This window comes from Miniopterus schreibersii (genome assembly GCF_964146895.1).
Source record: "Miniopterus schreibersii genome assembly, chromosome: 3".
Taxonomy (NCBI): Eukaryota; Metazoa; Chordata; class Mammalia; order Chiroptera; family Miniopteridae; genus Miniopterus; species Miniopterus schreibersii.
Window position 1 is genome coordinate 9,710,881 of NC_138103.1, and position 24,430 is coordinate 9,735,310.

The 24,430-nt window shown below is 58.1% G+C and overlaps 1 protein-coding gene across 1 annotated transcript; it reads left to right on the forward strand.

The window, feature by feature from the left end:
* The first annotated feature begins 4,235 nt into the window (after positions 1-4,235).
* Positions 4,236-9,361, forward strand: SOX8 (SRY-box transcription factor 8). The gene is made up of 3 exons (XM_081131613.1): positions 4,236-4,831; positions 6,023-6,252; positions 7,065-9,361. The coding sequence occupies exons 1-3, from the start codon at positions 4,410-4,412 to the stop codon at positions 7,802-7,804; spliced, it is 1,392 nt and encodes a 463-aa protein (XP_080987739.1). The 5' UTR covers positions 4,236-4,409; the 3' UTR covers positions 7,805-9,361.
* Positions 9,362-24,430: the final 15,069 nt, after the last annotated feature.

Here is a 24,430-nt window from a genome sequence, read left to right on the forward strand (position 1 = left end):
TGCACACCCACATGACACCAGGCAATCACATTGGGGGTCACTTCCCAAGCATGGGACCAGTGCCCATCACAGGCTGGCCCAGAACACCCTGGTCCTACAGGCAGAGGGGAGGAATCCAGGCATGACCTTCGTGTCCTCTGAAAACAAGGAAGGGTGAGGGACACGACCAGTTCCCAAGCGGACATCAGCCCAACCAAAGGGCCAGCTTTGAGCCCAAACCAGAACTTCCATGCCAGCTGGCAAACTAAGTCGAGGAGGGGGTTTCAGTAAAAGCTTGGCCCAGAGCTCTGAGTCTGTTACAGGGCACACTTGACTCCTGTCACCGCTGTGAGCCCCTCTCCTCTTTTTGGAGACTCAGGAGGGCAGGATGAGGCTTCCATGATGGAGCTGCTGTTCAGAGCCACTAGCCCATCTCTGCCCTGGACATTTGCTTTCTGCGGATCAGTCAGTAATTAAGAGCACCAATTAATCTCCGAGGCTGAGCCAGGGTTTTCAGGATGTGATGCTGAGCTCCTCAGGCTGGCTCATAGATAGGCTCAGGCCAGGACTGCAGACACAGGTGACGTGCTGGCATTGGGGCTCACGGGCCCAAGTAGCCTGCCCCCAACACCTTTCTCTTAAAGACTGTAAAAACTATCAACATGGCCTCCCCGACTGTCCAAGAGCAGGGCCAGGCAGAGGATGGGAAGGGCAATGCAAGGAGTGACAGCAAGGCACCCTCCTCCATGGTGGCATTTAGCCCTTAGCAGTCCCTTCCTTCCTGCTCAGCCTCTCCAGTGCCCAGCACAGATGGGCTTCCTGATAAGACATGGGTAGAGAGGGTTGGGGGGCTGTCTCTGTGCCTGGAAGAGGTTTCCTAGAGCTCTCCAGGTCAAGATTGGCCAGGCCCCAGGTCTCATATGCATAGGGGGTGCTTCCAGCACACCTCCTTCTTTGCAGGTGCCCCGGGGCCTCTAAGAGGCTGCATGGGTACATCAGCTTTCCCACGCTCCAGGGTCCAGACTTAGCCAATCAGATCATTTCCCTGGAACCACAAAACCCACTAAATGAAGGTGAGGTCAAGTGGAGTGGGTCAGGTGGGGGCAGGAAGGAAAAGCTGAGAAGGGGAGGCCAGGAGGTGGATTGAGAGGAGGCTCAAAGAGGTGTCCCTCAAATTTTAAGTCACTGTGGCCTCCCTATTCTCCAATACCTTGTGCTTTCTGCTGCCTCAGGGCCTTTGCATATAACCCCACACCCACCCAGGAAGTGCTCTTTCCTTTCTCTCTGAGAAATTGGAAGCTTCAGGTCTTAGCTTAATTGTCACCTCCTCAAAGCCACCTTCCTAGACCCCCACCCCATGTGGTGAGTGTTTTGGCCCCTTGGTGTGTCTGCTGTTAGCCCCCTCCTCAACTCTAGCACCTTCTGGACAGGAACTGTGCACTGTGGTTTCTGTGCTGTGCTGCCCAGAAGAGCCCCTGGCACAAAGCAGGGCTTCATCAATACTGGTGAACACAAGAACCAAAGGCAACCAGCTCTTTCTCTGAAGGCTACATCCTGGTTTCCATTCAGGGCACACCTAGTGGCTGAAGACATGAACCAAACTGGTGTGGCATGTGTGGCCCCTCGGGTCAGCAGCCCATCCTGGAGTGTGGGGGCTGCACCCTGAGTGCTACCCTCTTGAAAGTACACACATTCGCTCTCAGTGGCCTAGGCCAAGCCCTGGTGGGGGGCTGCCCCTCCCCACCCATTCCATTGGATGGGTGGCCAGCACATATACAACAGAGGCTGCCCACTAGCAGCCCCTCATCAGTCCCAGGGTGGTCAATGCAGCCCTGTAGGGCCTAGGACCACACATGCCACACCACTGTGTGACCTAGGTCTAGCACTGGACTCCCCCAGTTCAGCCTCTTTCCCTCCAAGGGTCCTAGAAGTCACTTGTCTGTGTCTTAGGCACTCGGGCGTGGCTGTGTGATGCCCCTTGGTAGTGGGTGGGGAGCAGGGAGAAGCTGCCTTGCCTGGCACATGCAAGCAGCCCGTGCCTCATTTTCCTGAGAGCTCTTCTTGAAAACCCAGAGGCCATACTGGGTGCAGGAAGGGGGTGGGATCTGCTCCACAGGGGCAGGACAGTTTGGGCCAGGTCTGCCATCCATGTCCCCTACCCTTAAGCCCTTTCACTTGCATGGGTCCGTCCAGTGGATGCCCCCAGGCAGCTCCCACTTCAGCCTTCCTTCAGTGTTCTCTCACTGCAGAGTGGGGACCTGTAGTGGAAGGCAGGACCTCCAAAGGAGAGACACTGCGGGCAGCAGGGAAGGGTGTTCCTTGGCAGGTCACCCAGCAAAAGGAGGCAGGTGGCAGGAAGGCAGGCAAGAGGAGGACCACTCTGGAGATCAGCTCTCCCCCTGCCATCAGGTGAGGGTTTCCCAGCACACTTTCACCATAAAGAGCAAGTGCTGCCCCCACCCCCTGGGGCATTTTCCCCTTAGGTGAAAAATGGGGCTCACTGACCTTTGGCACGAGGGTTAGTCCATGAACAAATACAAGAGAACCTTCCAATCACCCGCAGGTGGCAGGAATCCTGGGCCAAGCATTCCAGATGCAAGGGCATGCAAGGCTGCAGGACCGAACCGACCCAGTGAGGCAAAGGGCGGTAAGGACGGTCGGGACCGACCGGCTCTAAGCTCTAAGCGCCGCAGCTCCGTTTCTAAAGAATTCACAGCGCCGGCGGGGGCAGAGCCGCTGGGTGCACGGTCTCCTGTGCCCGGGCGAGGGCCGGAGGCGCGTCCTGCGCGTTCAGAGGAGCTGTGTCTTCCCCAGGGTTGGTAAAGGTGCGGCGGGAAGGCTTCGGCACCACCCGCAGACTTTCAATTTGAAGTTTCCTGGTGACAGACCAGCCCCCCTTCTGCAGCCAGAGAATCGGCGTCACTCGGTTCCAAAGGCTATCGCCCAGGCGTCCGTGACTCGGCGGGAGGCGCGCAGCTGGAGAGCCCGGCGCCCTTGCTTAGGGTCACCCGGGGCTCACGGGCCACAAGCTCGGAGGCACCCGACGGGGAGGCTCTACGCGGCCAGTCTGTCGCCTCCCGGAGGGTTTGGCGAAAGAATCCGTGCCGCCCTTGGGGACCGTCGAGCCCAAGGCGGGGACTCGGAGCCGCGGCCCGTCGCTTGCCTCGGGGGGAATGTCCCTTTCCCGACCCCACTGCCCCCACTAGGGCGGGCACACTCCGCCCACCTCCCCTCCTCGGCGGGTGCGCCTGCAGCCTCCACTCCAGGAGCCCGGAGCGCCCTCCGCCTCCACCGGACCACCCAGGACCGCCCCGCCGGACAGCCTCCTCGCCCCCACCCCCAGGGTCACGCCCGGAAGGCCCTGGGCCCCCGCGTCCGGCCGAGCCATCCGCCGGCCAGCCCCAGGGACTCAACAGCTAGGGTCAGCCCAAGCCCCGCCCAGCGCCCCCGCCTCCCCATCCCTCGACCCCCCGGCTGCCGGGGCTCCTGGGACCGCACCCCCGCCGCTCTTTCCAAGCCCGTACCCGTATGGGGCGGGGCGCCTGGGATCACCCCGCTCGGAGCCGCGGCTCCTGGGTGCGGGTTAACTGAACTTGCGCCGCTCGCAGGCTCGGGGCGCGCTGGAGGCTTCGGCGAGTCTCGCTGGCCCTGCGGGCGGGGAGCCCGGCTCTGGGACTGGCGGCCGAGCCGAGCCGACCCTCCCCTGGGCCGCAGGCCGGCAGCAGCTGACTCCGGCGCCTCTGGGCTTGCGGGCGAGACCTCAGGGCTCGAGACCGTCGGGGGGGGGGGGGGGCCCGCCTACTTTCGGAGCTGGATACCCGAGGCTGGGCAACTGGGCCTGGGGTGGGGTGCACAGAAGCCGCTCCGCGCCTGCTGAAGGGAGCTGGGCGGCGAGCCCCTGTGGCGTGCAGAGCGCCCGGAGCGCCCCACCGTTCCCCACCTCTGACCCTCTTTTCCTTATTGCTCCTCCTGGAAGGAGGCCCCGCGGCGGTGGGGGGCGATCCGGCGGGCGGGTGCACTGCCCGGGCTCCGGTCCTCGGCTGGGGTGCGCACCGTGCCCCACGTGGTGCAGGGCCGGGCGGGGCGCGCGGGGGCGCAGCGGGAATCAAGGCGCTTTCTTTAAGGTGGGGGGAGGGGCGGGGGCGTCCAAACTCCGCCCCTGGGGGCCGCGGGCCGCGCTAGCCGGCCAATGAAGAACCGGGAGGGGCGGGGCCTCTCGATTGCTGCTTAAAGAAACTTGTTGCAGGTCCCTCCGCGGGGACTGAGCTTTCGGCGGCTGAGGCGACGGCTGGAGGACCCGGGCGGCTGCGGCGGCGGGGACGCAGGTCGGGCCACCGCGCGGTGACCTCGGGTCCCAGAGCGGCCGCAGCGCAGCCGGGCGTCGGCCCCGGTGCGCATCCCCCGCGCGCGCCCCTCCGCGTGCGGCCCAGATGCTGGACATGAGCGAGCCCCGCGCCCAGCCGCCCTGCAGCCCGTCCGGCACCGCCAGCTCCATGTCGCACGTGGAGGACTCGGACTCGGACGCGCCGCCGTCGCCTTCGGGCTCCGAGGGCCTGGGCCGCACGGCGGGCGCGGGAGGCAGCGGCCGGGGGGACTCGGCCGAGGCGGCGGACGAACGCTTCCCAGCCTGCATTCGCGACGCCGTGTCGCAGGTGCTCAAGGGCTACGACTGGAGCCTGGTGCCCATGCCGGTGCGCGGCGGCGGCGGGGGCGCGCTCAAGGCCAAACCGCACGTGAAGCGGCCCATGAACGCCTTCATGGTGTGGGCGCAGGCAGCTCGCCGAAAGCTGGCCGACCAGTACCCGCACCTGCACAACGCCGAGCTCAGCAAGACACTGGGCAAGCTCTGGCGGTGAGTGTCCCCGGTCCAGGGGCGGGGGCTGCCAGTGAGTCCTGGGGGGCTCGGGGCGGTGGCGCTATGCCCGGTCTCGGCCCTGCTCCCAGTGGCTGTTCCCAGGGCGAGCCCTAGTGGAAAAACACCCTCTGGCCGGCAAGGACCAGGCGCGGGCCCTCCGGGTGTGGGCCCACAGAGGGCAGCAGCAGGAGTGTGCCACCCTTACCACATTTCTGGAGCCTGGAACGGGAATAGCCTGCCTAAGGCGGTGGCTGGCATGCAGAGTTGGGGGGCCCCAGCTGTAGGTGGCCTCAGAGCCTGGAAGCCTATTCCTCCCCCAGGAGAAGCTGCCTGTGTCTGGGGGTGCTCCGCCTTGGAAAGGGCAGAGGGAGGGTCTGCTCCCTTGGCACCTTCCCCGCACAGCTGCACACTTTGGCATGGTGAGGCTGGTGGTTTTTGCAGAAAGTTGGACAGCAGCAGTGACAAAGTTGCCGCTCAGGACAGCCCATCCCACCAAACACTCTCTACTTGGGCTCAAAATGGACGGCTTTGGGTTCAGGGCACCGGTACACTGTTCTCTGCTCCTCACCTCATGAGTGTGGGCGATCGAAGCTTGCATGTTTGTCTTCTGTGCTCTTGTTCCTGTCCGTTCGGGGCACCGTGGACTTGTGCCTCTGTGCCCCAATGCCCTGTCCTGCAGGCAGTTAGAAGGGAGCTTCTGGAAGAGTCTGAGAGGCCAGTGTGTGTTCTGAGCCTCATTGAGAATCACTGAATTTTGCCAGAATTTTCTGGAGGTCTGGGAAGCCCAGCTGTCCGAGAAGTCCCACCTCAATTCCCGGAAAGCTCACTTTGTCCGTAGTGTATTCTCAGCTGGGTCCTGCCCTCCTCCCCCACCTGCCCATAAGGGAGGGGACAGTCAGAGGCTGGGCTGGGGGAGTCAGGAGGAAGGAGATGAGAGATTTGGGTCTTGTTACTGTTCCTCTTTGACTTTATTGAACACACAGATTTCACCACCCAGGCGCCATGGCTCAAAGGGGGAGCACTGCCTAGTGCCTACCGAGGTGCGGGTGCACCCAAGCTTTCCTGGTCAGGGTTGTCCTGGCCCCCTTCTTGCACTTCATCTGGGGCACAGTCCAGCTCCCAGGCAGCGTGGGCACTGGTGCTAGCCTGGACGCCCTTGCCATCCTGATTGTACTCTTGGCTCCGCAGCTTGCTGAGTGAGAATGAGAAGCGCCCCTTCGTGGAGGAGGCGGAGCGGCTGCGGGTTCAGCACAAGAAGGACCACCCTGATTACAAGTACCAGCCCCGCCGGAGGAAGAGCGTCAAGACAGGCCAGAGCGACTCCGACTCGGGCGCCGAACTGGGCCACCACCCAAGCGGTGCTGTGTACAAGACTGACACGGGCCTTGGCGACGTACACCACCACGGCGACCACACAGGTCAGCTCCTGGAGCCCCCAGTGTCTGAGAATCCCCAGTGGGAGAAGTGGGGGTTCTGGCCATGGCAGAGATGGGCAGTGGGGGAGTGAAAGGGGCTCACTCCCAGGGCAGGCACTCACAAGATGACCAAACCTTCCCTGTATGTCCCCCCAAAGCTCCCAAAGCTCCCGGTGGCAACTGCTTCTGATGCATACTCTATGTGGGGAGGGGGTACTCTGATTAGCCCCTCTGGGCTTGGAGGATCTCAAAGGTTGCCTAGTTGGCACCTTGTGACAGAGGGTTTTCTGTCCTACCCAAAGGCATCCCTGCCTCCCTGGGCCTTTTTGCTGGTTCTGACCCAGGACTCACTCCTGCTGCCAGCATGGTTGTCAGCAGCCCAGCTTTAGGGTCCCATTGACCGAGGTGCAGTCTTGGCCCGCAAGCAGTCTCAGTCAAGCTGGCTAAAGTCATGAACAGGTTTTGTATGGATTGTGTTGCTGTTACGTGCACGGGCTAGGCACTCCTTGAACGCTTCTTAGACGTAGTTATCTCTTCTTTCTCCACTGTGGTTTTCAGTGGGGCCTCCTTGGTCCCAGGTCTTTCCACAGAGCAGTGCTTAACGGAATTTTCTCAGGCAAGGAGTGAGGTCTGGGTCTGGCTTTGCTGGAATTTCTGGGAAATGTACAGGAACAAAAAGCTGTTGATTCCTACCTGCGGCTGTTAGCAGGCTGGTTTTCCTCCCATGTGCATGTCGCCAGCCTGCCGGCCCTGCCAGCCCCACCCCCCGCCCCCACAGAAGGGGCATTCATCCCTGAAATGTGCTCTGACCCTAGGGCAGACCCACGGGCCACCCACCCCACCTACCACCCCCAAGACGGACCTGCACCAAGGGGGCAAGCAAGAGCTGAAGCTGGAAGGCCGCCGCCTGGTGGACAGTGGGCGCCAGAACATCGACTTCAGTAATGTGGACATCTCAGAGCTGAGCAGTGAGGTCATCGGCAACATGGACACCTTCGATGTCCACGAGTTTGACCAGTACCTGCCCCTCAATGGCCACTCTGCCCTGCCCACAGAGCCGGGCCAGCCTTCCACCTCTGGCTCCTACGGGGGTGCCTCCTACTCACACTCCGGGTCGGCGGGCATTGGAGCATCCCCTGTGTGGGCACACAAGGGAGCCCCATCGGCCTCTGCATCACCCACCGAAGCAGGTCCCCCTCGACCGCACATCAAGACCGAGCAGCTGAGCCCCGGCCACTATGGTGACCAATCGCACAGCTCTCCAGGCCGTACTGACTACAGCTCCTACAGTGCCCAGGCCAGTGTCACCACGGCCGCCTCTGCTGCAGCTGCCAGCTCCTTCACCAGCTCACAGTGCGACTACACCGACCTGCAGGCCCCCAACTACTACAACCCGTATGCTGGCTACCCGTCCAGCCTCTATCAGTATCCCTACTTCCACTCATCCCGCCGGCCCTATACCTCACCCCTGCTCAGCAGCCTCTCTGTGCCACCTGCTCACAGCCCCCCTAGTAACTGGGACCAGCCCGTGTATACCACCCTGACCAGACCCTGAAGGCACCGTGGTTGAGTGGAGAGGGCCGGCATGGGCAGAGGAGAACCTTTATCTCTTCAAAGACAGAGCCTCTGAGGTCACCCTGGAGGTGTTGGTCATCGAGGTGAGAAGAGGCAACCGTGTGTGCCCAGCTCCATCAAGTGCCTGCTGATGTGTGCAGGAAACCACCCGAGCCCCTTTGCTTTGCTTCGAGATCTCCAAACTTCTGTCAATGGACAAAGCCCTCTTTTCCTCCCCTCTCTCTGTGGTGACTGGCAACTTTGAAATGAAGGATAGCCACTGGGTCCCTTTTCTGCACAGACACCAGCGCCTTGGTTTTGCATCACAGTGGATGCCAAACGGAGCCACGGTACAAAGGACAAAAGGAGGGAAGAGGCGATGGGTATCCAGGCCCCCTTCGTTCTGAGCTCCCAGCCAGCCTCAGCACCAAGAACTCCCAGGACCCATGGATGCCATTTCCACGGCGAAAGGGCACATCCACAGCTTTGGGGATGCGTTCGGAGGAGCAGTTTGGCGGGGATGCATCCACAGGACCACCTTGGCAGGGATGAGTCTGCAGGAGCATCTCTTGGGACCAGCTTGTTAGATCTGAGGTGTTCCTTGTAGTTAGGGCTCTTCTGAGGAAGGTTTGGCTGTGATTAACACTTCTTTCTTTTTATTTTATTTTGTTTTAATTTTTATTTTTGAGACTCAAACGTGTTTGATTTGTTTTGAAAGCTGTTAAAATGTATTTATGTCCTGTATTATTTTATCTTTAATTAATGAAGTAATTTGTGCAGAGAGTAGAATTTAAGATAAAACGAAAGCCTGGGAGCTGAGGACTTGGGCCCGGAGGGCAGGTGGGGTTGGGACCCTCGATCTGGGCCTTTTGGAGCTGGGCTGCTGGGAGGCGCCAGGGAGGGCCTGAGCTCCAGGCTTCCGGGAGGCAGCTGGGACTGTGAGGGAGAAGGAATTTGCCTTGTAGTGTCTCTGATCAGGTTGGGGTGCTCCGGGCACCAGGTATTAACGTGAGGTTTAGGAGGCAGGGACATCATTGTGTTTCATCCCTGCCCACAACTGTGCTAAGTGGTAGAGACGGGAATTTCCTGGGATGTGGTGGCTTTAGAAACACATTAACCTTGGCTCCTAGGAACCAGGCGCCACCTCCAAGCTGTGAAACTAAAACCTTCACTAAGCGTTTTTAGATTCTTCGTTTTAGACGAATAATAATACCTGACTTACCTGTACTGCTTCCGCTGTACGCTCAGCTATGATAACTGCCAGTGTCATGGAAACTTGTGCCTTTAAACTTTGTAAATTTAAATACATTGAAGTTGCTTCTTTTTACTTTTTCTACTTTTCCTACCTTTTTTCTAGAAAAGTCTTTTGCATATCTCTTTCTGTGGGTGGGGGCGGGGAAGTACAACACTCATTTTTATGCAATCTATTTTTCAGTGTTGAGTTTGAACTTTTACTCTCACTTACCTGCTGTGTTTCACTACTTTCTGGCCAAGCCATGCTAACTTTTGTACAGATTGATTTGATGAAATTAAAAAAAAAAAAAAAGCTTTCTATCTATGAGGGCAGCATTGTGTTTGTTGCTTTCCCTAAGCCTGGGCGATGTGGGGCTCCAAGGCCCAGGGGGCTCCCACTTTGAAGGCGCTTGGCCAAGGCAGAGGTGGGGCTCTTTGAGCCTCGGAGGACGTGGACAGTCAAAGCCCCTGGGCCCAGCCAGACCTCAACCGAAGGTGGAGACCCATCTCTATCCCAGGGGGGTGGCCAGACCACCGTCTCTCTTGGGCACTGTGTCTGAATTTGAACATGACAGCTATCAGGGAACTCCAGGAAGCTGGCGATACATCTTCCTTCCTGGGGGGCCTCCTCAGTAGGCAAAATGGGTCCAGATGGGCCAGATTCAGGGGCTGTGGTTTCTTCCCAGGCAAATCCCAAAGCGGGTTTCTGGGTGGCTGACGGCATTTTTCGGGCCCTGGCACAGGGCCAGGCTGGGAGCGGGATAAAAGCCGCCCCGCAGGAGCCAGGCAGGGTTGTCTGGTTGGCGGACAGTGTTTCTAGGGAGAAATGGTTGTGGGGAGTGACAGCGAGCAAGGGGCAGCCTCACCCCCTGGCTGGGCCTCCCCGGCACACGCGGCTGGTTCGGGGGCCTCTCAGGGCTGGGGGTAAGAGGAAGATTATGCTTCTCATGAGAACCCAGATACACTAGGCAGCTGCCTCTGCAATTTTAATGGGGTGGCCCAGGTAGGGGGGCATTCACCCCTTTCCCTTGCCTGTCCAGCCGCCTTCGTGGCTGCAGTCCAGGGCACGTCCCTCGCCCCATGCTGGGGAGCCACGTCCAGGGCCTGCCAAGAGTAGTGTTTGGGAAGAGCTGTCTGGATTTATGAGGGTTGGTGCGGTCCAGGGTGTGCCAAGCCTCCAGGGCAAGGTGGGGTATGGGAGGGCGCTACAGAAAGCCAGGCTCCTGGACTCCCTTGACTCTCACAGCCCTCTGCCTGCATGGAACTGGCCCAGCTCATCCTGTGCCCAGCCAAGGGCTGTCCAGGTCCATATGGCCCTCAGAGCTCGCCCGTTGACAACCCAAACGGAGGAACTCCAGCATCCAGCTCACTGATAGGGTGAGTGAGGCCGCCCCTTGGCTGCTCCGGGTTCGCTCAGGCCTTGCCAGGCTCCCGAGGGCTGGACGTTCTGCAGTTTTGTGTGGACTTGGCAGGGCTCCTGCGTGTTAACTCCTGGGGGCCTGGCCCTCCTTCCCACCAACCTCCACTGGTGTGAAGGCTTCATGGGTCCCGGATGAGCCTCCATGGGTTTCCTACCTCTGAGCTCATGAAACTTCAGGGAGACGAAGGACAGTTACCACTATCCTGGGAGGCCATGCCCCTGCCTGGGCATGAAGACGACATATGTGAACTTTTCTCCTGCCTGTCCCTGGCCCCCCTTCGTGGAGGCCCGGCTGCTGGCTTCACCTCTAGGAGCATTCTCAGGCGCTCAAGGACCCTGGGAGTCACGGGGTTCTTTGTCTCCCACAGTGACACTCTGAGGAGGGAGGCAAAGTGGGCACCCTGGGAGTCAGGACTTCTATGAGGAGTCCTGGGGCCTGCCCTGGCCCTTGGGCTGGTGAGGGTTTTTCAGGAGCTTCTGGTTGATAACATTATTTACAAGGCCAGCCTCGGCCCTGCCTTGCCCCAGGTCCGAGGGGTGTTTGCCCAAGCTTGTCCAGAGCCCTGTTCTCACTGAGAGCAGCCCATCCTGGGGATGGGCCAGTGGGAAAGTTCCTCATTTTTTATTTCCTCATGCAGAAAAGAGTGTGTTGCCTCTGATCTCAGCTGAAGAGAATGCCCTGTTCAGAGAGAAAGAGGAAACGGCGTTTATGATGCAGCCCTGCGTTGATAGTCTAGAAAAGCCCCTTCTGGTCCCAGGCACAATTGCTCTTCCTGGGACAATGTCAACTTTCGGGAGTGGATTTTCTGTTTGAACGTGAGTTCACGGCCAGCGTGGCTGTCCACTTTGGGGAGGCCTGCGTCCTCCCAGCAGCTGCCTGGGAGAGGCCCGTCACCCGCACTCACTAGGCCTGACCCAGGGGTCAGATTTGGGACACGCACAGCCTACTTCTACTTTAGGCCACATTTAAGAGGACAACGCCCAGGATGAGTGTCACAGACTTGGGTGCTGGCCTGGTTTCTGGACCCCAATCTTTTCTCCTCAGTGCCTGGCCCAGGACAGAGGATCTTTGTGGACTCTGTCTCTGGCTGACCAGGTTTGCAGGGGCAGCTGTCCATTGGGCTGGGGAAATGTGTTTCCCAGTGGTGACATGACAGCCACCAGATACTAGATGAGCCCTCGCCACCTGTGTGGATGGCCACGTTGGACTCATTCCACCAAGCTTCGCGGAAAACCTGTGTCAGTGAGGACCCAGTCTCAGGGCCACAGAGTCAGCATTGCCAAATCCCCCACTCTCACTGGAGGACAGTGTGGACCCCAAGACAGGGAGACTGGCTGCCCACCTCAGGCACTCAGGCCAAGGAGTCATTCCGAGGGAAGGAGACTATAGATGTATGGGGCCCCCAAACATGGCCTCACCCGGGACCCTGCTCCCTGGAACCTGCTCTGTAGCCCTGACCCATCCTGAGCCTCCAAACCACCTGCAGCCCCTGGCCAGGACATGCTTGGGAGCTGCAGGGACCCACCTGGTCCCTGTCACTTTGGGAACCCCTACATTCCGAGTTGGCCAGGAAAGGGAGGAACATCATCTCCCTGTCTGCATTTCGGAGGCTTTGTGTCCTAATGCCTCCTGCTTCCTGTCTCACCCTGGTAGAAGCCTCCCCACTTTGGGGGTCTCCTGTATCCTGGACGGAGCAGGTCTGCAGATGACATCTTCCCAGGATGGGGCTGTGGGGACCCTGGGGCTCACTTGGGGCTACAGGAGGAAAGTCGGAGAGGGAAGGGGAAAAAGGGGGAGATGCCCTGGGGCTTGGGTCCTACCTTCACGTGAGGCTCGTCTGGAGCAGAGAGGGGCCAAGGCCTGGTGCTGAGGGCTGCTGTGTCTTGTTTCGTCCAGCTGTCTTTGGGGCACCTGGCTTTCCTCGGGGAGCTTGGTTTTCCCATCTGTGAGATGAGAATGTCCCCCACCCCAGTGTTGGGGGTACTCAGTGAGGTTAGGACCTGCTGTGACTGAGCACTTTGCCCCTACTCCCGAGACTGACTATAGGTGGTATTATTACCTCCAATCACAGGATGCTTCTCTTTGCCCATTTGCAAAACAGGGTGAATTTGCTAATAAGAAAATTAAGTAAAAGTGAAACAGGCCTTGATACCACCTCTCTCCATCTCTGCCTCTGGGATCCTGCTGCTGCACTGAGATGGCCTCCAGGCTCCCCCACAGGAAGGCTGATTGAGCCAGTGGTTGGAAGCTCTGCCACTTGCCAGTTTACCAATCTGTGCTTCAGTTTTCCCCATGACCATGTGATGGCGATGGCCTTGCCAAGGTGCCCAGAGGATTAACCAGGTGTGGCCGAGGCCAGCACATAGACACACATGACAGGCACCTTCCTGCTCCGTCCTGCTGGCAGACTCGTCCCTGGACTCCTAGGAATTTCACTCCTCTCCCCTTTTCTCCCCAAGACTCACAGTGACTTGTTGGCTTGGCTCCCTTTAGCTCAGCCTTGGAATGGCTGCTGGAGGGGCTCAGGTAGCCTCTCTGCCTCCCCTGCCCCGGCTAGGCTGTGCCCAGCAGGGTCCTGTGTGCCTGTACAGAAGCCTTCTCTGCACCTCTCAGCTCTCTCTAGTCCCTGTCTGTCCCAGAGGGCTGGGGCCAGACCCTGGCCTCCTCCAGCTGCTGCTGCCATGGGAGACGCTTCACCAACCAGCTCAGGAGGCTTCCCAACCAGCTCAGGTCAGGTTCCTCCCTGAGCACCAGCAGCTGCAGGAGCCCCACTCACCCAGTCCCCAGAGGCTGAGGCAGGCTGGCACCCCAAGCCAGGATCCTGCAAAGGGTTAAGGGGCGCGAGGCCTGGCAGGGCAGAGCAGCCATGCTGGTACAGGGCCAAGAGCTCCAGGGAAGGCGCTGCATTTTAATGAATCACTATTGCCGGGAGGCCTTTGTCTTTCTTTATCCGGTGCACAATAAAAGAATTAATTAGACAGAAAATGGCAGGGCAAGGAACTGACAAGTCATTAAGGGCTGCTGAATGACCGATGAGATGCACGCTGGGGTGGATTTCAGCTCCGGAATGATAATAGCTGGCCGGGTGCTTTGTATGCGCAACCAGAGGCCTCTGTGCGGGCATTGTGGGCACTGACATTGTGGCCAGCCTGAGCGCACCAGCGCCAGCGTGACTTTCAAAGGCAAAGTGGGCAGTGGGAATCGTCCGACAGAATCGGGGTATTAATTTTTGTGGGCAGACACAGCAGTAAATATTTAGGTGCAGAAGGGACTTTGGGTAAGGGTTGTGACCCTTGAACTCCAGTTCCCAGCTCGGGGGACAGAGGCCAGTAGTGGGAGTGCTACCCACACTGTGAGAAGCAGAAGACAGGGGGAGGGGAGGAGGGGAAGAGGGGAGGAGGCAGAGGGGGAGAGAGGTGGAGAGGAGAGGAAAGGAGAGAAAGGTGAGGAGAGGAGGAAGGAAAAAAGAGAGAAAGGGGCCATGGGGAGGAGAGAGGAGGAGGCAGGAGAGGAGGGAAGTAGAGAGGAATTTTGAAGACTTAGAAGGAACTTCTCAGGGCTAGGCCCCTCCCTCCTTAGCTCCTGCTGTCATGGTTATTTAGACTTCACCAGGAAAAAGTGCCACCCACAGATCCGGTTCTCCCACTCAGAGGGGCCTGTGAATTGGGAGTACATGGTGAGGCCCACTACCCACGGCTTCTGGACGGTGGGAGGCTCAGCTTGTCCCATCCCTATGACCCTGCAGCACCCTGGGGGCAGGATTTGAAACTTGCCTGGAGCCCTGGCTTCTTGTTTCCTGCAGCTTTGAGTCTTACCCTTTCCCTCCTGTGGGTGTTGTCTCAAGGATAGGGGCGTGTGTGTGTGTGTGTGTGTGTGTGTGTGTGTGTGTGTGTGTGTGTGTGTGAAATCCAAGGCAGGTTTGTGAGAGGGGTCTCTCCTGCCCTGGGTGTGTCAACCGGTCAGTCATCAACCCTTTCAGGGCTGGATGTTGAGGGACAAATGGCACCACTGGGACACCTTGCAGAGCCTGTTCCTGGACTTGAACCCAGGCTAAGTGTCCCAGGCATTGCTTCTGGGCTCCTGAGGCCCTCATGGGGATTGGGCTGCTCTGTGCAGAGGACTTCCCACGTGCAGGCAGAGGGCAAGTGCTGGGTGCCCCTCTTGGAGGCTCCACCCCAGTCAGGGATGCACAGAAAAGAGGCCACACCTGTTTCCAGATAACAAGTGCCCTGTTGGGTGGCAGGGCATCCGGACACCATGGAGAAGTATGCTCAGTGCTTTTGCAATTAGCCATCCAACATCTGTGTGTGTGTGTGTGTGTGTGTGTGTGTGTGTGTCCCTTCTCAAACACTGAGGCAGGCCTGGATACACTGGGTATTACCCCTGAAGAGGGGAGCCTCCCTTCCCTTCTCCCTCATACCCTGGGGTCACTCAGCCCTCTGAGGAACTTGTCCACTAGAGGAGCAGGGAGGGACTAAGGTGGATAAGAGCCCTGGTGGCCCTGACTCTAGATACCCAAGTCTTCTACCTTTTCCCAATTAGGGAGAGGGGTGTCAGGCAGGGAAAATTCACCCTGAGGCATGGTGCCTGGTGTCTGGGAACTTGGGCTCTCAGGGTGCATGGACGTGGACAAGTTACTGGGCTCTCTGACCTCAGTGGTCCATCTGTGAAATGGGAAGAACATGCCTATCTTCCCAGGAACGGTGTCAGGGACACAGATGCATGTGGGCAGGTGCTGAGCTGAGGATTTGGACGCCAGGCCTGGACCTGGCCACCATGACTGCCAGCTGGTGGGAGCTGCAGGGACACCAGGCCACCTGAGCAGGAAGTGCTGGCTGGAGTATTTCCTCCCATGAACACCAGCCCCAGCCCCACTGCGGGCAAATGGATGTCACAGGCTCAGCCAGCCGAGATGAGTGGGGTTCTCATCGTTTCAGGAATGCAAGCAGTGTCGGGAGTTAGCGGACCCTGTCGCTGGAGGAAGACAAGCTGGAGCTGCTGGGAGGTGGGCGTCCTGCTCTCATCTGGTAGCAAAGTAATTTTCTTGCAAAGTAGGGATGCAGCCAGCTTGGTGGCTTTGGAAAGGAGACAAATCACATCTCAATTTATAATGGGGTCACAGGATCCTGGCTCCTGCCTCCCATTCCGCACACCCCAGTGTGAGGTGGGCGGCTGACTGTCTTCTCAAGGGTGCCCGTCACCTGTTCCTCCCATTTGCGAGCTAATTCCACAGGGTCCGTGGGCGGTGGGGCGCAGCAGATCCGGAGTGTGGGCATGTCTACTCCCTGCTTTTTGCAGAACAGTCCCAGCAGAGGCTCATTTGCATGAAGACCCTGGAGACTCCTCAAGGAGAGTCCCCAACAAGAGTCCTCTTTTATTCGGAGTCTCTGAAACTCAAGTCTGCAAAATGCACCGTGCAGCCCCCTAGCCTTGGCTCCCCTGACACAGTGTCAGGAGGGTCCCAGCTAGAGGCAGCTCCCATGGTTCCTGTTGATCACACCCCCTGGGCATATCGCAGGAGGCTCAGACACAGCTTACCTGTCTGGGAAATGGGCACCTAGGGGCTATCTGTCTGGGGCCCTCAGAGGGGCTAGGGAGTCAACCCGAAAGGAGAAGGCAGCTTTTCCAGTGGGTGGCCAAGTGCTCAGTTTAAATGAGAAGAGGCTTGGGCCTCGAGGAGCCTGAGCAACAGGATTAAAATGGTAGGCGCCACATGCAGCCATGGGGTGGAGAAGCCAGGGGGATGAGTGCTGGGGCCGTGCCCTGAGGCTGGGGTGACTCCCGGGGAAGACCTCATGAAATGGAGGGCATGTGAACCCAATGGCCCCACTAGCACCTCAGCTATTACCCAGAGACCTTGCCCCTCGGAGGCACACACAGGAGGCTCCGAGCTCTAGAGCCCTGGGGAGTTCAGGGGCCACCCTGGGGGAAGTCTGGGGCTCCTTGCAGCGGTTGGAAACATGCACTACCAGCTATGGGTACTGGCTCCTGGGTGGGTGCTGAGCTGGACGGAGCCTGTGAGCAGCAGGGCACTGTGTGTGCAAATGGCTGGTTCTCCAAGGAGACAGCCCTGGGAAGAGCTGGGGCGCCCTGGACTGGTGCTGTGGGGAGTAGGTAGAGGAGACGCCAGGGAGGGAAAATACTAAGGAGGTAATAAGAAAATACTAAGGAGGTTGGGGGGCCCAGGATGGTCAGAGCAGCACCCAGCTCTCTGCATCCAAGATTGACAAGAAAGACGAGAGCTAAGCAGGACTCCAGCTGGCCTGGGTGGGAGCAAGCCAGCATGGGCACTTGAGACCAGTGGGACTGGAGTGGATCATATACTTGTCTCCAGCATGGGAAAGACAGAGTGGGCCCCAGCTGACCTTCCTGGAAGTTGCTGTTGTAAAGGACATCTCTCCTCCTGGAGGAAGGGGCAGGTGATGCCTACTGCCTCATGTCCCTAGGTGGCCTTAGTCCCAAACATGCCTCCCCAGCCTCTCACCCTCAGATCATATGCCACCTCCTCCAAGAAGCCTTCCTGACTGCCCTGAACAATGTGTCCATCCGATTATTTTCCCAGAAGCCTAGGTCACCATTGGCAATCACCACAATGGGTGGGACTGTGTGGGTCCTAGTCATCCCAGCCCACACACCGTGAGCCCCGAGAGGACAGCAATAGGCCTGCTCTGGTCATTGTTCACCCTAGCACCTCATGCCAGGCACATGGATCTGCCCATCAGTGGCTGTGACTGGCTGATTGGTTTCAAGCGACACAAGGGTGGGTGGGGACTTTGGGGAAGAGTCTGGGTGTGGGCTCTCAGTTATACCCTGGCCCAGCCCCCAGGCTGAGCACCGGACACTGGCCAGGGCCCCACGTGATATCTCTCAGACTCCCTGCTGGATGGGGTCTCCCCCATTCTGCCCATGGGGACTGAGGCCTCCTGGGTTATAAGGAGTCAGAGATCGTGAGGCTTTTTGGGCTGTTACTCCAGACAGTGGGGGAGGAACAGGCAGGGGTGCAAACCTTCAGGGACCCCCAGGAGCAGGAGGCCCTTTTCCCTGTGACCTCATACCCAAGAGGTTGATAGGTCTCCCATATGTGCTCCCCAGAGCTTTTGAGAGCCTGGCCTGGGAGAGTCAGCAGGAGCCCCCAAGGAACTGCTTGCCAAGGACTCTGGGTGGTCGGACCCTCCCTGCTACTTGTGGGCTTCAGAATCCCAACAGAGGTAGGCATGACCGACACTTCTAATCTGAGACGAGACAAGCAATGGACCATGTTCTCTGGAGGGCCTCGGTCCACATGCCCAGCTGCCACAGAATCCTTTCTGCTCAGGAGAGCTCACTACCTTGCCGGGCTGTCCCAGGTGGGAAGCCCCCCCCCCCCCCCCGACATCCCCCAGTCACCTGGCCAGAGAGACTGGGAAGGGCAGCTGTGACTCCCAGGGGGCTGAAATCTCTCCTGAAGTCCCATGGGATCAACTCTTTCCCCTGCCCAAGTTTCTTAGTGACCTTGACAAGTGACCTGTCTGGGCTCAGACGGCTGGCTCTGTCCAAGGCCCGGGGAGGCCAGGGCCAGAGGGAGCAGCACCCTCAGACAGGAGCCCTAGGCACTTGTCAGCAGCTCCACCTGGCTGGCTCCTGGGCCACGAGCTCCCTGGCGCTGTGTCTGGGTGAGAATTGGTGAGACTGGCTCTCGGGCCATGTGGGCTGAGCTGGGGGCCTAAGCCTGCTCCAGAAAATCAAAACCATATTTTCTCTCCTAGAGCTTCCCGAAGTGTTTTAAAGCAGGCTCAGAAAGCTCATTTGGACAGATGCCATTCGCCCCCAGGGGATTTGCTTTCCCCAAAATGCCAGCAGGAAAATCAGTTGGAAGCCGAGTAATGGAGAGTGGGCAGAGGCTGGGCTCCGGCTCTGGAGCGGGCTGGGGGACATGGCCTCCCTGGCTCTGCTTGTGTCTCAGCCTGTCTGGGGGGCCACGCCTCACCTCCAACAAGGCTCCAGGGGATCAGGTTACAGGACACAGGCAGCCCCTTACTCAGGCTTAGAGCCTGCTTTTGGAGTGATGGGGACTGCCCTCAGAAGGGACAGTAGACATGGAGTGGCCTCCGTGAATGGGGGATCAACGTTTCCCTACAGAGGGGGCAGCTGGTACAGGGCCCGGACAGCTGACACACCACACCTGGGCTGTTTAAAATTAGTGACATCCAAACTGTCCTTGGATAGCCCTGTCCTCTGGCTTTCCAGGGACTCCTCCAGGAGAAACGACTATAAATTGATAGCTGAGTGTGCGGTAGCCAGATATGTGGGCTGGGACCAAGCATGGATGTTCGAAAGTGCTCACTCTTGTGTTCCCGGGAGAACAGGGTGACAAGGGTCAGGCTGAAGGGTAGACAAGTGTAGTCCATCCACACAGTGGATTATTACTCAGCCGTGAAAAGGAGTGAAGCACTGACACATGCTAGGCTGTGGATGAACCTCAAAAATGTCATGCCCAGTGAGAGAAGTCAGTCACAGATTGTGACTCCACTTACAGGGAAGGTCCAGAAGAGGCAAACCCACAGAGACAGAAAGCAGGTTAGTGGTGGCCAGGGGCTGGGGGAGGGGGAGGGGAGTGACTGGTGATGGGCACAGTGTTTTCTTTTGGGGTGACAAAAGTGTTCCAGAACTGGATGGAAGGGATGGGTGCACCCTACTGCGAATGAACTAAATGTCACAGACTTGTACACTTTGAAATGGTCAGTTTTAGGTTATGTCACTCTCACCTCAATAAAGAAAAGATATTAAAATAGAAAGATTCGTAGGATCCAGGATGACTCAGGTTGAAGGTGACTCATCCAGACCATTTGCATGTGGTGGCTTAAAATCTGACATTTTCTAAAAAGCTAGAAGACCAAAGTGATGTCCTGAGGGCCAGGAAGTGGGAGGCAAATTGGAGAGGCTGGTGGCTGGTATCCATCCAACGAGGGAGATGGGCAGAGGACGCAGGCTCAGCCCCAGGTCAGGGGAAAGGTTTGAGTTTGGAGGAACGAATGTCCTCGTCAAGGCCGAGCTGGCAGGGTAGGGTCCGGGGTCTGGGACCAGGCTGGGGGTGTGGGGCGAAGAGCTGGGACAACCTCTGCCCTTCCCGGGAGAAGCCAGTGCGAAGACAATGCTGCAGAGGTGGCAGGAGGGCGAGTGGCCTCCTGGGGCATGGACTCGGCCTCGTGAGCGTCCTGGAGACCCTGCCAGAGCCAAGGACTCCAGCGCAGAATGAGGATCTGCTGCTGGATCCACAGCAGCCCTTCTGCTCCCCCACGCCCAGGCCCCACGTGCTGCATGCACACCCGGTGACCACCACAGATACACTCAGCCCATGCTCACCCGCACGGTGCCCTGGGCTCAGGGGCTAGCTCCCCCTGCCCTCCCCTCCCCAGTCACACACCACTCTCAGAGAAAAGAGCAGGCCCCAAAGAGATTTTCCAGGCTTTATGGAAAGTTCTGCCAGTGGCTGAAGTCTGGGAGGGGCCCCTCACACCGCCTGGCTGGGCTGGGAGCCCAGACGTGGTCCCATAAGGGGCTAGAGTGGTCACTGTTGCCCAGAGTCCCACATGCCCCGCACTCCCCCCAGACAGTAGCACCTGGATGCTGTGCAGGGCAAATACCCCTCTGGGGAAAGTTCCCTGGCATGACATCCATTTTCCTTATTCTTTGGTTGTCAGGCCTCATTAACGGGCGGTGAGGGGCAGCCCAGTCATTTCTCCAAAGGCTGGGGGACTTGGTCCCTGAGCATGGCGCCAGCCTGGGCAGTGGCCCCTGGTGCCCCTTGAGGCCATGGCATCTCAGGCAGGCTCCTCTGAAGCCAGCCCCTAACTTGGCCCAGGGATTGCAGCCTGGCCAGGGCCCAGGCCCGGGCAGCAGGGGGTGGACATAGGGGCCACTGACACAGCAGCAGGGGTGGCCCTTGAAGTGGGTGGAGGAGAAGTTTCTAGGGCACCGGTTGCTCAAGCCTGTCTGGGTGCTACCCACCTTTGGTCCCTGGATATAACTTTCTGACCGTGACATTGCTGGTAGTAATAACAGCTGCTGCGGAGAGGAAACTCACACATATGGTCCCCAGGTGGGGACTCTGGTTGCATCCATTTTACAGATAGGAAAACTGAGACTAGAAGAGATGATGCAACTGGCCCAGGTGCTGCACCAGGACTCCTGCGGGTGGGAGAGTGAGTTAAAAATCATCTCCCAGACTCTCCCCACCACCCTTCAGGCCTGTGTGCCCTTGGGGTTCCCATGGGCCTAGATCTAGGACCCCTGGACATCAAGGGTATTTCTTCCATGCCTCCCAGTGGTTATAGAACTGTGTCACCATCTGCATGCCCTGACCTTGGGCCTGGGAAATGAAGAAGATAGTTGTTGCCCCTTTTGAGGGGTTAAGGGGATAATGAACCTGGAGGTGTTTGCAAATGGCCAAGCTCTAAGTACCTGGGTGGTGGGTCTCATTTTCACTGTCACTTGGGAAATAGCCAGATATAGAAGCTCTTATGGGCCAAGCATGTACCCCAAAATTCCTATGCTGAAGTCCTGACCCTAGTTTCTCAGACAGTGACTGCATTTGGAGGTGCCAGATTTAAAGAGGTGATTGGGGTGAAATGAAGTTGTTGGGGTGAGCCCTGACCCAAGGTTACTGGCATCTTTGGGAGATTAGGACACGGATGTGCACAGGGAAGGCCATGTGAGGGCAGGGAGGAGACAACCATCTCCCAGCCAAGGCCTCAGGAGGAACCAGCCCTGCTGACACCTTGGTCTTGGACTTCCAGCCTCCAAGAGTAGGATGAAATAAATATAGTGTGTCCCCCAAAAATGTATACACACACTTAGAATAATTATAAAGGTGGTGTTCATTTTCAAAACTGAGCTATCAGCTGTTAAGGTGCATATGCATTATTTTGGGACACCCTGTATATTTCTGTTGTTTAAGCCACCAGGTCTGTAGTGCTTTGTTACGGCAGCCCGAGCAGACAAAGCCGCTAAGATATTTGCAGGTCAAGTGCAGTGTGATGTCAGGCAGCCCCTGGTCACACACCGAGAGGGTTCCAGAAGCTTCTGTGCCCCTTAACATCTATCCACCAGCCCCTTCCCGGGGACAGACCCAAGGGTTCCTCGCTACCTGTGCAGACTCCCCTTGCAGGAAGCACTATGGGGACACCCATGGTGGCAGGTCTCCCAGCTGGCCCTCCCTTAAACCAAACCTTGGCATCGAGACCCCAGGCAAACCGCCGCACTGAGAGAAGCCGCGTAAGTGTTCTGCTCTGGCTCCATGCCTGCCCGGGCCGTGGCAAGCACAGCGGTGAGCTTCACACTCCTGGGAGGTTTTAATCCCAACGCTTCTTTCCCCTCCAGAAGCCATTAATGAACGTTTCATGGAGAGAGAAAAAAAAACCCTGTTATTTTTCCCAATGTAAATGTGGACGCCCTGCGTGGAGCCCAGGGTGGTTCCCAACCCTCCACAAACATTTCAGGAGTCTGGGGAGTGAGGCAGGCGCGTGTGAGCAGCACTGTGGGCCCCCTGTGGGCCGCTAGGGCCCCCCACTCCCGGGCTGGGTCAATATTGATGCAGAGGGAAGGTGGCGCCGGCCAGGCCTCCATGGTGGAGGGAGCATGCAGGGCGGCTCTGGGGCCACTGCTGGAAGAGGCCCTGGGCCTGGGGTGGATGGAACCCTCAGGCTTGGGCAGAGATGGGGGCTGTGGGCAGAGAGGGGGCTGTGGGCTGAGATGGGGGCTGTGGGCTGAGGAGGAAGCTGTGACACCTGCATGGGTACACTCCCACCCCCACCCCCAACCAGCATAGTAGGTCTATTTCTTTGCTTTGCCAAAACCAAATCGGGGAGAATTTCCTAGCTTATTTTAATTAAGACTTCATTTATAAAACACCTATTTCCTGTGGGTGTCCAGGAATGCTGAAGACTATCCTCACCTCCTTGGTCCTAGGACGGGCCTGTTCCTTGAGCACCCTGCTGGTCCCAGGCTCTGCTCCTGCAGCAGCCCCTGGTGGCTGATGGCTGTGGAGGGACGATCTCCCTAGGGGATGGTCATCCAGGCCCAAATTCTGTGTTGGAGCTAAAAAACCAGAGTCTTATAAAACCCAGGGCTGGATCTCTCTTAGTGAGGGACCATGTCTCCAATGTGGACAAATGAGGGTTCAGGTTCCCACCTCCTTCCAATTCTTGTCATTGGCAGGAGGAAGCGGGCTGTGACCAGAGGCTATAGGCCCAGATCCAAGGGAACCTTCTGTCTCTGAGTCTCCGAGGGGAAAGACGAGGAGCTCCTGGAGAGGCCTGGGTTCCCCTAGCCCAGCCTGCAACAGCGCCCAGCTTTTCCTTGCTCACCTCTGGAGGTGGGAGCTCACTCTCTGTGAAGGCGGCCAGGCTTGTTTGGTAGGACGGTCTGAAGTACAGCAAAGCTCCCCTGATTCCTCCTTTTCCTTCAGCTGTTTCTCCAAATTTCTGGATGGGGGGACTGAGCTGGACATGGTACTAAGCTCCCCATTCACCAGCACGTTAAGGCAGACGGGTTGGGGGCTGGGGTTGGGGTCAGTATCTTTTAGGGTCCTGTCCAGCAGCAGCAAGCCTGGCTAGAGAGGGAGGTTGGCTGTGAGTGAATGAATGAATGAATGAGTGAGTGAATGGGTTTGCTGCAGAGACCTGGTGACTTCAGAACTTTTTCTATGAGGGAGTAGCCGGCCCACGAGCGAGCCCACCCCTGCAGCAGCTCCGATTGGTGGATTTTCTCCTTTCCAAAGTGGCTTTGCCAAGTGTTATAAAATACATCAGTGTGCGCCAGGATGCTCAGCGCCACACTTACTGCCTTGGGGTGAGAGGTTAAACAAATTTCTCCTCAGAATTTACTGCTCTCATTTTTGCTTCAGAGCAGGGCCCTGCTGATGGGAGCCGTATTTCATGCAGAAATCCCTCTCCTAAGTGTTTGAGGGGGAGGGGCCCAGCACGCAAGGGGCGGCTTCCAGATTTTATAGTAACAAAGGTAGCTATATAAACTCGCCAAAAACAAGTTCTTTACAGAAAACCGTTTGTAAAACTTACTTTCCAGTAACCAATAATCAGAGGGGAGGAAGGGAACTGCAGTTTGGAAGAGGCAGTGATCATTTTATTTTCCTGATTTTGTGCTGATTTGAAGTTTTGGGGGGGAGGGGGAGGTGGTGTTTGCTGTCCATGGGCTGGGCTGACCTGCCTTCTCCCCCTGGTCTGGGGTCTTGGGACCATTGATGTGAATTCACCCCAGCCCCAAGGGACATAGGACCTTGGCTGGTCTTTGGTCACATCTCAGGTGGCATGATTGGTCAGCCCAGGCCAGTCTCATTGTCCAACCCTCCCACTGTGGCCACATCCCAAGCAGGGTGTGGACAGCTCAGGAGGCCAGTAGGTCCCTCCTGCTACTATCTACACGAAACTGTCACCCATAATTGTCCCAGCATTCCAGATGATGGGCTCCCCAGAGCTGCTCAGGGCCCTTTGAGTAAAGATTGAGCAATATTCAGTGGTGGCTTTGAGACTCTGGCCCAGAGCAGGAGGGTGCAGAGCAAGAGGGGAGGTTGATGTGGACCCCAAGGGGAGCATGAAGTTACTGGTGTCATCTGATCTCCCTCTTCTAGGTGGGGACACGCCTTGGTGCCAGGGGGCAGAGGCTGGCTTGGGACCCTGAAAAGAGAGGCCTGTGGCCTATCCACTATGTTAACTTCCAGGCCACCAGGGGACCTTCCAGGTGGTCCCTTGTGTCTAGTGGGGAACGGATGTGCAAATATGCCTATGTGGGAGTCAGGGCAGCTGACAAGGGGGCTGGAGGAGCATTCCCAGGCACAGGATCCTGGCCAGCTTGCTCTCCGTAGGGCACCTGGCACTGGGTGCTCCTCCCCACTAGGGCCATTCTGCATGGGGAAGGGCTTTAGCCTAATGTTGGGTGTGAGTCGCCAAGACACGCAGGGCCAGGGCACCTGGCAGGGA